General features: G+C 48.0%; 1 protein-coding gene across 1 annotated transcript; it reads left to right on the top strand.

Moving 5' to 3' along the window:
- Window positions 1–6749: 6749 nt before the first annotated feature.
- Window positions 6750–9880, top strand: DAND5 (DAN domain family member 5, BMP antagonist). Its single transcript, XM_004688251.1, has 2 exons — window positions 6750–7049; window positions 9635–9880. The coding sequence occupies exons 1-2, from the start codon at window positions 6750–6752 to the stop codon at window positions 9878–9880; spliced, it is 546 nt and encodes a 181-aa protein (XP_004688308.1).
- Window positions 9881–12194: the final 2314 nt, after the last annotated feature.

The raw sequence follows: 12194 nt of genomic DNA, 5'->3' as shown, positions 1-12194 counted from the left end.
GAAGTGACTTTAGCTTCTTAGTGCTGTGCTTTAACCTGCTGCGCCACCATGGAGAGCCTGTCAGTGGTTATTTTTAATGAAAAGTAGAATAGAAGAATATCAGGTTGTATCTCATTTGGTAAGAGTAGTTATTTTGGGGAAACTTTTATTTCCATGACATATGATTATATGTATATATAGGTGTTCCAGTTGAATTAACTACCAACGAACTTCCCCAAACAACCATTTCATTATGCTTATGGATTGTGTTAGTCAGAAATTTGCAAGACACAGAGGTAATGACATGTTTCTGCTATATGTGATCTCAGTTCAATCTGAAAGAATTGAAAATTGAGTGATTTGCTGCCCAATGGCCAGACTCATCAGAAGGCATCTTTATTCACACATATCTCATGATGGCTGCTGGCTGGAGCCTCAGTTGGGCAATTCACTGATATATCTGCATAGTGTTCTCACCATTAGGGAAAGTGTGAATTCCTTGGACACATGGCCACTAGAGCCCAAAAGGAACAACTGAAATGCATGGCATTTTTATGACTGAATCTCAGAAGAAACATGACATCATTTTTGTTGTATCCTATCGGTCATGTCAGTCACAAAAGTTGTCTAGGCTCAAGGGGAGGGGACAGAGATCTTGTCACTCGATCAGAGTTTTGTCAAGATGATATACTGAAACAGAGATAGTAAGTAGCACATACAGGGTAGGATTAAAGTCTATTTGGAAAGTACAATCTGTTACCTTTGGTTTACAGCATAACATACTTCTTACGGTACTTTATGGTTAAATTAAAAAAAATCTGTTGCATATTACCCATGATATGAATAAACAACAATTATTCATCAGGCTGTTCTGATGGACAATTAAATTTCCCCCAGTTTTTCTTGATTCTAGAAATACAGTGTAGTGAGTGTCCCTATCTGTATCCCCAAATGCCATGGGGAGTTCCCTGGGTACATAATAATAATATTAATAACCCCCAAGTGTTTCTTTAGGAATTGCTGAAGGATGAATGACCAGGATGACTGAGGCCCAGTGAATGAAAGGAATGGAAGGAGGAGATGAAGTGAAGAACATTAGGCAGGGGACACCCATGCAGGCCTTAGAGGTCTTGGGGAGTGGTTTTGATTTGATCCATGTCACATAAATGGGTGGGGTCTTTGAGCAGAGACCTAAAGGATATGATTTATAATTCTCCTGTGACTGTTTAGCAAGCAAGCAAGAAAGACTGAATTGGTCAACATGCAGAAGCAGGAAAACCATTAGGAGGTAGGAGGAACCACATGGCCCCTGACCTTTGCATTACTTTTGCTGTTAACTTCCACTACTTGCATTATACCATGACCTTTGCTCTGCCCTTGCTGTTACCATGTCTAGAACATTCTCCCCAGTATCTTTACTTTAAAGGCTCTTTCTTGTCTTTTAGGCTGAACTCAGTGTTCAGTGATCACTTCCGCTATATCTTTGAAAATATAGGAAAGGAAGTAGAGATAGTCTCTGATCTGAGCTCAAGGAGTTCACCGTCTTGTCAGTGAGACACATAAATCATTATAATGCAGCAAGGGATTGTGTTTTGATAGGGAGCTAGTTGTGGAACTTCCCAGATGTGGTTTTTTACTTCTAGGAAATTTGAGGACCACTTTGAGAAACAGAAGTAGGTGTGACAAGGCAGCCTGAGCTGATTTTCAGCTGCTGGCCAGGGCACCATACACAGCAGGGGCAAATATTCATGGAGGTGGGGCTTCTGAGGGCATGTCATGTCTTAATGGAGGTAAAAGTTACACAACATTAAAGCAATCATTTGAAAGTGGACCAGTTAGTAGTATTTGGTACATACACAATGTTGTGCAACCAGCACCTCTATCTAATTCTAACTAGAATTAGATGGTTTCCAAAAGGAAACTCCACACTCACTAAGCAGTAACTCACCATGGCTTCTCTCTTTAGCCCCTGACAACCACTAATTTCTTTCTGTCTCTGGATTTGCTGATTCTGGACATGTCATATAAATGGAGTATAAAAAATATGGCCATCTATGCCTGGATTCTACCCCTGGCATGCTTTCAAGGCTCATCCATATTGTAATATGTATGAATGCTTGCTATGAAATGAGTTATATCACCCAACACTTATGTTAAAGTACTCACTTCCAGTATTTGAGAATGGAGTCAAATTTAGAAGTAATCAAATCAAAATGAGATAATCGGGATGGGTCCCCATTTAATATGATGGTGTTTTTATAAAAAGAAGAAATTTGAACACAGACACACTGAAAGTTAACAGTGTGACAGTACAGGGAGAAGACAGCATCTACAAGTCAAAGAGAAAGTCCCAGAAGAGACCACTTCTATTATTACCTTGGTCTTTTTTCTTTGGCCTCTGGAAACCACCCCCCCACACACACACACAAAGCAAGTTTAATCATTGTTATGGTAGCCCTAGCAAATTAATACAGGCTTTGTTCCTTTTTGTAGCTGAATGATATTCTATTGTACAGACTTTCTCCCTGTAGTGTAGTAACAAAAGGACAGAAAATAACTTAAGTGGCTAATAATAGGTGACTTGTAAAAAAAATTACCAAGTATCCACAGGCTGGACTACTATGCAGAGATTTAAAAAGAATGAGGGATATATTTATGTTGTGGTTCTCAAATGTGTCCCCTAGGTCTGCAGCATCAGTATCATCTGGTTACTTGTTAGAAATGCAAGTTCCAGGCCCTCCCTGATGGCACAACACTGTGAAGCTATCTGAACCCACTGCAGCACGAGTTCAATCCTTAGCCAGGAGATGACCCACATGGCACAGCAGACCTCTCCTGTCTGGCCCACTGCTCCCCTGAACAGTATATTTCAGTCATTCTGCCTGTTCTGCTCCCCACACTATCTCTGGTGAATCTTCTCACCTCTCAACCCCTGGCCTGTACCCCAGTTCTTGTAAGTATAAATAATTAAGTCTTTGAGAAAAAGAAAGAAATACATGTTCCAAGGCTCCATTCAGGATCAAATGTACATTCAAGTTTGATACCTCCTGTTGTATAGAACAATATAGCCCAATAAACCAGAGAGATCAGGGGAACAGAGAGAGAGATCAGAAGGAGGGAGGAATGTGGGGGCTATGGTGATGATGGGAGGGGGAGGGAGAAGTAAACATTGGTGTAAAATGAACAATAATGTAAATAGATATATTAAAAAATAAATAAAACCTAAAAAAAAAAAGAATAGTACAGCACAGTGGTTCATAGTCACCCTGAGGTACTTTTTATAGACTCTAGTCCCTGAGTCCTGTTCCCAGAGATCCTGTTGTGATTGATTTGTTGCAGGGCTTGGGCATTACCACATTAGAAGTGACTTGTGTAAAAAGTCAGGTGCAAAACAGTCATGTTCCAGAATCTTCCTTGTATAATTGTTTGTGAGGATTAAAAGTTGAATAGTGGAGAAATAAATTCAGGATATATATGGGGAATACACTCAGTAGTGAAAATGAAGGAACTTGAAATGGAGGACAGAGGAAAATTAAAAGGATATTGTGATATCATGTGTATTAAATTTAAAACAACAAAGCAATTTTATCTATCTTTTCTGAATGGATACATATGTAGTAAAACTGAATGCAGGCAAGGGGATTATAATAGGCATAGTCAGGGATTAGTGATAAATATAGAGTGGGTTTCTCTTGTATCTGTTAATCTCTTATTCCTTAATTGGAGTAATGAGTACAAGGGTGTTAGTGATATTCTTATCTGTTCTTATTTGAACTCCAGAATTAGTTCAATTAAATAACAAGTGATGGGGCCCTCCTGGGGTTAGGATGCAGCACTGCAAGCTGGCCTCAGCCTCTTCAGTGTGAGTTTCATCCCAGCCCCGGAGGCTACCTCTCCTGACGGCCTGCTGCTCCCCTCAGCAGTGTACTTCAGGGATCTACCTGTTCTGCACTCCACTCTGTCTCTGGTGAAGCCTTTCAGCACCCCTGCACCTCTGGCTTGTACCTCACTTCTGTATGAATAAATAAATAAATCTTAAAACACACACACACACAATTGATGTAGGGCCGTCCTGGTAGCACAGGGGTTAAGTCTCAGTACTTTTAAGCTGTCCACAGTCACTGCAACACAAGTTAGAGCTGACCCACACCGCACAGCAAACCTCTCCTGTCTGGCTCACTACTCCCCTCAGCAGTGTATTTCAGTCACTCTGCTCTCTGTCTGTGGTGAAGCCGCTTACCTCCCACACCTCTGGCCTAGACCTCGGTTCTTGTATGCATAAATAAATAAAAATAAATATTAAAAAGTTAAAAATAAATTAAAAAACAAGCAGTGTAGTAAGTGTATAGACTGTTTTCATTTGTGTTTAAAGACAAGAAGGATATAGTGGGCTTGTACAAGGAAATCATGGTAATGGTGGTTGTTTCTGAGACAGTAAATTGTGGACTTTAGGGATAGCAGGAAGTTTTTCCTTTCTTACTTGGGTGTGTGCGTGTGTTCATAGACATGGCTGTGACTAAAACAATTTTAAAATTCTAAAGTGAAGCCCCTCCTGTCCTTAGGAAAATCCTACTTTTCTTTTCAATATGCAAATACAAATCAACGGCAAATACAAATAAAAGTAAAGGGTAGTTGTAAGTTCGTATCTCCCTTTCTCAAAATATCTGCACCCTGTTCTGAAATTTTTTTTAAAGATTTATTTATTTATACAGAACTGGGGTACAGGCCAGAGATGCGGAGGGTGAGAGGATTCACAGAGACTGAGTGGGGAGCAGAATAGGCCAACTTACGAAGTACACTGCTGAGGGGAGCAGTGGGCGGGTCAGGAGAGGTGTGCCGCGCCATGTGGATCTCCCCCAGGGCAGGCAGGGATCGAACTCATGAGGAAGTGGCTTAAGCTTCTTAGTGCAGTGCTTTAACCCGCTGCGCCACCAGGGAGGGCCATGTTTTGAAATTTTGAACTTAGTTTTTCTCAAATATCTTTCCATGTTGAAACAAAGAGTTTTGAAGCATTGCACAGCTGTGTAATGTAATGGGATTGTGCCTGGTGAGTCTGGAACAGAATAGGGCAGTGTGGGTAGAGGGAGAGAGGAAAGTGAAGAGAAGGTGTGGGGTGATGGGAGCAAACTGGGTGAGGCCTGGTGGGTTGCAGGGAGGGCTTTGGCTGCGACCCCAATGAGGTGGGAGCCTAGGAAGGTTCTGGTCAGAAGAGCAATGTTCCCAAACCCAGGTGCCGGCAGGCGCCATCTGGAGGCAGTGTGGAGGGGGTGGTTGGGGGAACACGGCAGTGGGACTGTTTTTGTCGAGGTGGATAATAATGGGGCTTCTCCAAGTGGGGAAATGAGAAGTCAGTGAGAAATGGGAGAATTCTGGGTAACTTCTGAACCGGTTAGGACGAGCTGTCGTATCAGATTGGGGGAGCGAGGGGCAGAGAAAGAGAGGGGTCAAGGATGCTCCAAAGTTTGGGGTTTCAGCATCTTGCTGATTGGAACTGCCATGAGCTGGGTCTAGAGGCCGGCGGAAAGGCAGGTTGGGTAAGCTCATGAACTCGATGTAAGGGGGTAATGGGAGGCGTCAACTCATCTTCAGCTGAGCTTCAGGTGGGTCTTGGAGACTGGTGTCTAGGGCGCGGCCGCTGAGCAGTCCCTAGAGTCGCCGCAAGAGGGCGAGCTCACACCGTCGCTCTCGCAGCTGGGGGCAGGGGACACCGGGCCGCGGGAAGGACCCTTCCTGCTACTTCTCACGCCCAGCCACCTGCAGCTCCTCACCTTAGTGCGAGATGAAGACCGCGGAGGCGCCAGGGCCGGCCCGGACCTCCCAGGCGACTCTGCAGTCCCCTAGCCTCGGATATGGCTCCTACTCCCTTAATGTGTTCCTAACACTTCACCTCCCACCAATTTGTTTCCAGTTTCCCATGTCACCTCTAGTCTTTGTAAAAATGTCACCTCCTCTGGGAGGTCTTCTGTGACCCTGAGAGCAGACAGTCCTGCTCCAACTCCTCTAAAGCACACTTCAATATCTTCTTAACCTTTATCCCTCTGAAATAATTTTGTATTGTCTATTTTTTGCATTAATATAAAATCTGTGGGACCCACTTTCGTCCTATCCCCCTGTACTCAGAGGGATCAAATTTATGCCTGGTTCTAATAGGTGCTAAAAGAAAAAAAATATCAGAAACAAATAAACAAACAAAAAAAGCAAACAAAAACAAAAGCAAAAACCACCCAGTAACTATGTTAATCACAGCTTATTTATGGTGCTACTGTGTATCAGCCTTCATTTTAAGCTGTTTACATAAATTAACACTGGTGCTTCAGAACTACTACCAGGTGGGGACTGTCATTATCCCCATCTAACAGAAGAGGAAGCTGAAGTCCAGAGTGTCTAAGGGACTCAATCAGGATGCACAGCTATTAAGTTGCAATGCTGGGATGGAACCCAGAGATTTTGTTAAGTGGATAACTGGGTGCAGAACCAGGAAGAGACGTTTGAGGCTTCCAGATAATGTGCATCTCAGAACAGCCTCAAGATGTGCCTTTCCAGGTCCGCTCAGCCCACACACCCACAGGCCCCACCCCCAGGTTCCCAGCCAGGTTGGGGGAGGGGTGGGAACCTGAGGAGCTGGGATTGAGTCTCTCCCAGGCTGCCCAGGGATGGGGCAAGCTCTTAAAAGAAGACCTAGGGGGCCCAGGTTCCACCTAACAGACAGCAGGGTCCACTACTCAGGACCCTGAGCCCAGTCACAGACACACAGGCAGGTAGACAGACAGATGCTTCTTAGTCAGCTGACTCCTCTTCTGAGCTTGCTCAGTGGAACTTGGCTGCCTACAGGCTTGGGGAGGCCTGGATCCTGGGATTCCCCACTACAGCCCTGGGCTGTGGCCAATCAGACCTCCCCTGTGCCAATCTCTGCCCTCAGCAGCTGGCAAGTCTTCTTGAGCCTGCAGAAAAGTGCACAATGGGAGGCCCACAGGCTCCAGGATGGGCAAGACGTGGCTGCTCCTGTGTCTCTGCCACTAGACCCAGAGGAAATGACTGAGGAGATGTGCAAGGCTGTGCCCTTCACTCAGGTGAGGGTAGTTGGGGGAAGGGAAGGGAGAGGACTGGGTTTCAGCGTTGGCAGAACACAGGCTGTGGCACTGGACAGTTTTGGGAGCAAACTCTGAATTCTCTCTAAGATGTTGCTGATTCTCTTGTTTTCTCCTTTGTAAACTGGAGCACAAGCCTCTCCCACCTGGGCTCCCAGCTTCTGCTATGCACACTCTTTCCCACTCCTACCCCCTGCCCCCAAGTCCAACTAGAAGCCAGGGGAAGCATGTGAGCACCTGAGTCAGGTCCCTTATCTGCTCAAGAACCCTCCATTGCTCCCATCTCACTTGAAGCAAAAGCCCAAATATTTTCGACAATCTGGTCCATGCTTTGCCTGTCCCCTTTGCCCTCACTTCTCTTTCTCCTTCTCCAACTGAATTCTCTCCCACCACATGCTAGTTGCCTTGCTTTTCCTCAGACACACCAATGTTCTATTTACCCCAGGGCCTTTGCACTGGATGTTCCCTTTACCTCTAATAGTCTCCTACCCCCAGACTGAAAACATCCTCTAGGTTTTCACTCAGCTATTTTAAAAATACAGTGCCTCTGGCCCTGTTTCCCCTTTCTGCTTTATTTCTCTCTGTAGTACACTCATTAGCACCTAACATAAGATTTTGTTACTGATTTTATAACTAACTTTACAATTGTATTTGTCATCTATCTCCCTTACTAGAATATCTGCTCAACCAGGGCAGGGATCTTTATGTCTTGTTCCCTTCTATGCCCCTCTCTCAGACCTCAGAACAGAGCCAGACACACAGCAGGTGCTCAAGATCTATTGAGTGAGTAATGGTAGCCTGTGCCTCCTCAGCGCTGTTTGGGAAGCCTGCTTGAGAACAGAACGTATCTGGGCATTCAGTCGGTGCTCCTTAAGGGCAGTGGGCATTCTTACTGTTATTTATGGTCCAGGTTTTGTAGCCAGGTGTACATGGATTTAAATTTACCTGGTGGCTTCTGTGTCTTAGGGCAAGCGGCTTCCCTTCTCTGAGTCTATTACCCCCTTTGCAAAATGGAGTTAATGATGATGGGCAATTCAGCAAAGTGTTTGGGATCATGTTGGTTAGGGCATGTTAATTCATTCAGCATTCCTTCGCTGAATCTAGGGGATATTGCAGTGATTGAGCAGCCCTGGACCCAAAATCCTGACTCAGTTGCACCAGTAAAACCGTGCACACTACACCCAGCAAAGGGGTCCCTGGTCTGGGATCCAGCTCTGTACTGTCTGTCGGATCTGCAACTGCTCCAATGGGGCAGAGAGATGCTCTGAGGACTAACAGCCCCCTTAGCAGCCATAGAGTTGTGGGCCAGCAAGGGACTTACTTGAGCCTCAACCTCCTCATCTGTTATTGGGGATAACAGCCATTTCAATCTTATAACATCATGGGGAGGAGTGAGCTCATCTAAGGTGAGTAACATGGGCCCAGCATTGTTGGGTTCAATTTTTGTTATGAGGAACCTATGGGCACTAAGCCACAAGTTAGATGGGAAAAGCCCCTGCTTCCAGCTAGCTTATATTCTGGGAGAGTAGAAACATTAGAAGAATAATCCCCAAGAGACCTAACTATATACATTGCTATGAGTCTGTGAGGAAAGAGACCAGGGTGCTAGGAGAAAGATTCTCAGGGAGCAAAGTTGCCCTGGGAGGTGCTTTTATTTTTTTAAAGATTTATTTATTCATGCATATAAGAACTGGGGTGTAGGCAGAAGTGCAGGGAGTGAGAGTATTCACCAGAGACAGAGTAGGGAGCAGAACAGTTGGCTCCACTGAAATACACTACTGAGGGAAGCAGCAGGTGAAACAGGAGAGATCTGCCCTGCCTTGTAGGTCACCTCCCTGTCCGGGGATTGAATTCATGCTGCAGTGGCTGCGGATAGCTTCATAGTGCTGCGACTTAACCCATTGGGCTACTGGGGAGGTGCTTTTGGAGGTGCTTTTGAGGAAGACTGAGATGGGATGGGGAAGAGTGGATGAAAGAGCGGGTCAAGAGGAAGTTACAGTAAAGGTGTGGGGGCAGACATGAGGAACAACAAGGAGGTTGGGGGGTAGCTGGGGCCTAGTGAGTGAAAGAGAGCTGGGGAGATGAAGGGAGCATGCAGAGTTTAAACAGGGTGGAATGGTGGTCTGTGGGTGAGTCGATAGACCCATTTACGGGGCAGGATTGTAGGTGGAAATAACATATCCTGGGCTGTGTACAGCAATGGGTTAATGTCTTTCTGTTTAACCCCTCCTCCCCATTGTTGAAGTCCTGTGATCCCTCCCCCTTCTGCCAGTCCTGAGCAGATTCCTGATGGTGCCAATCCAAGGTGCCACTGCTGTTAGGGAGGATCAGCCCTTCCCTGTATTAGCCCTCTCTTTAGAAAGACCTAGAATGGTTGAACTTTCATGATTTTATAGGTCATGAAACTGAAGCCGAGAGAGATTGAGTAACTTGTCCAAATCACAAAGTCTTCAGAAGATGACAGAATCAGGATTTGAACATCTGTGCTTCTAGAGGTGGGGTAAAAGTGGACGGATGATGATTCATGTGGTGGATGATGACACCTGTCTCCCTGCTTCTGGCTACAGGTGCTCTCCCGGCCCGGCTGCACAGCCATTCGCCTACGTAATCACCTCTGCTTTGGCCACTGCTCCTCCATCTATGTCCCTGGCTCAGGTCCCGCCCCGTTTGTCCTCTGCAGCAGCTGTGTACCCACTCACCAGCGCAGGGCACTGGTGGTCATGTGGTGCTGGGCAGGAGGCCGAGCCGCCCGCCGTCGGGTGAAGACAGCCACTGTGCTGGTTGAAGGGTGTCACTGCAACCTGAAGGCATGAGCTGAACATGACTGATGGATACCAGACGCATGGGGCTGGGAGAGATGGAGACAAACTCAGAAAGATAACAATCTGGACTGTGCACACTGGGCCGTGGGACAGCCAGATAGGTCTCCAGTGTCCTCACACTGCCCCTGGGACATCAGGCACAGCCCCAGGCATGAAGGTGACACTCAGTGGGAGCACACACTTCTTGAGCACTCACTGTGTGTTGGGGCCTGGGCTCAGCACTAGGCACCTGCTCACTCGTGCGCAGAGCAGCCCAGTGTTACAGAAGTAGCGTTACCCCACACATAATTCACTGGCTAATGGGGGACAAAGCAATAAGTGCCAGAGGTGGCATTCGAACCCCAGGCCATGTGCCCCCCCCCCAACCACCTCTCATAGGGAGTCAAAGACACACTCCAGCTGCAGGAGTACGGATGGCCCCACTCAGACCAGCAGACACGGGGATCACCCCATTCTGGGGACCCCAAGAAATCCAGGCAGGGAGGCAGGTACAGCTACTGGGGGAAACTTGGACTCCCCAAGCCAGATGCAGGATCCACCTGCTCCTCGCTGCCCCTTCTGCCCCAGGTCTCCCAGCTTCTGTGCTGCTTGGCATTCCATGGGAACCATAAAGGTTGGCCATGTCCCATTGTCTGTATTTGTTCCTCCACTGGGGTTCTCCAGGAGTGGGTAGCCCTGAGCTGAGGTGTGGGCAGTGGGATGCTTCCTCCTCAGCTGGGCACAGGGTCTGTGGTGGGCGAGGGCAGCCTGGCTTTGGGCGGCTGGAACCAGGGCCCTAGCAGATGGGCCCGTCTGGCACAGACGCAGGGACATGTGGTGCTGTCAGGGTTGCTTCCAAATGCCCCTGGAGTGTGTGGGGGGCAGCCGGGCCCCCCTCAGCTCTCTTCCTGCCTCAGGAAGGAAGGCCCCAGGTGAGGGGAGCAGGAGGAAGGGACCTGAGGAAACAGATGGGCCAGTGGGCCGTGGGAGCCTGTGACCTCTGACCTCACAGGCCTGCACAGAGGGGTGGGAACATGCAGGTCAGACATCTCCCAAGGCCTAGCTCCAAGGCCCTGGAGGGGAGGGTCATGAGGGCATTGTGGGGGGCACATACTCTCTCTTGCCTCCAGGGTTTTGTGCCAAACCCCAGCAGCTTCTGAGTGGACAGCTCAGCCCTGGCATCTTGGGCACCCCCTCTCTGGCAGGCATGAGGCGCCTGCTTCCCCCTCCTTCAGCTGTGCCCACCTCCTGCCAGCCAGGGAGCCAGCTGGGAACCTTGGTGCCAGGGGGCCCCTGGAGTCCCTGCCCCCTCCTGGGCAGTGCCAGCCGGCCCCCACCCCTACCCCCCAGGCCTGGTAATGGGTGGGTAATGAGTGCTGGGGGAGCGGGGGAGGGGTGGGGGATGCAGGTGCCACAGGCGCTGGCACGGGGGCCGCTAATCAGGTTTGCCAACGCCATCTGTCACCGCGCGAGCATCTGGGGCTCAAGGTGACCCTGTCACCCTCAGTTACAATTATGAGTTTGGCATCTGTATTAAAGACCGCCAGCCGGCCAGGCAGGGGAGGGCTGGGGTAGGCATGGGGGTGTTCAGTGAGCCCCTTCCCAGGGGTCCCATTCCCAGGGGCTGCATGACTGCCAAGGCGTGAGGCTTCTTCATGCTTGGTGTGTGTGTGGGGGGGGACACACACGTGCATGGCTGTGCCAGCCTCCTCAGTTCTGCAAGTGTGTCTGGGGACAGGACTGGGAATGGGCTTTTTGTATCTCAGGGAAGTGGCTGCGTGTCTGATGTTGTTGGGATGGCTGGGGGTTAGGGGAAGCTCTGAGCAAGTGGGTGAATAGGTTTGTGTGTGTGTGTGTACATGCATGGGGGTAGCAACCAGGAGAAATGCTGCTTCTCCTGTCCTTCCTTTCTAAACCCCCACTGCCTGGACCCTAAAACTAGAGTGCTTGGGTATGACTGGGGGCTGGCTCTTAAGAAGTTTGGCTTCTGGGTATTGGGTCCTTGAACTCTAGGTCATTTATTCTATATTCTGAAATATAAGATCTAGTTTTGGATTCTGAGTATGGGTTCTTAGGTCTGGGTTCTTGGCCCTTGGACCTGGATTTTAGATTCTAGGATTTGAATTCTTCCATCAGATTCTGTATCTTGATAGGTGGGAATCTAGATTTGGATTTTAGATTCTGAGATCTTGATTCTGGGATCTGGATTGCAGACTCTGGGTTCTCCCTTCCAGACCTTACTTCTGGCCTAGGGGCTCTGTATGTTCTCTCTGCCCTTCTGCTCAGGTTTACCACTGGGTCACTGGGCAGCCTGCCATCCCACCTG

The sequence above is a fragment of the Condylura cristata genome, unplaced genomic scaffold, assembly GCF_000260355.1.
Source record: "Condylura cristata isolate star-nosed mole 26May11 unplaced genomic scaffold, ConCri1.0 scaffold00024, whole genome shotgun sequence".
In the NCBI taxonomy this organism is placed as follows: Eukaryota; Metazoa; Chordata; class Mammalia; order Eulipotyphla; family Talpidae; genus Condylura; species Condylura cristata.
The sequence above is the reverse complement of the archived record's forward strand: the minus strand, read 5'-3'. Positions and strand labels throughout refer to the sequence as shown.

What these genes read in the sequence shown, in the direction of transcription:
- DAND5 (XM_004688251.1), top strand. Translation starts at nt 6,750, where the DNA reads ATGCTTCTTAGTCAGCTGACTCCTCTTCTGAGCTTGCTCAGTGGAACT. An exon ending in AGGCTGTGCCCTTCACTCAG is followed by an intron (nt 7,050 to 9,634) that starts GTGAGGGTAGTT and finishes TTCTGGCTACAG; the next exon opens with GTGCTCTCCCGGCCCGGCTG.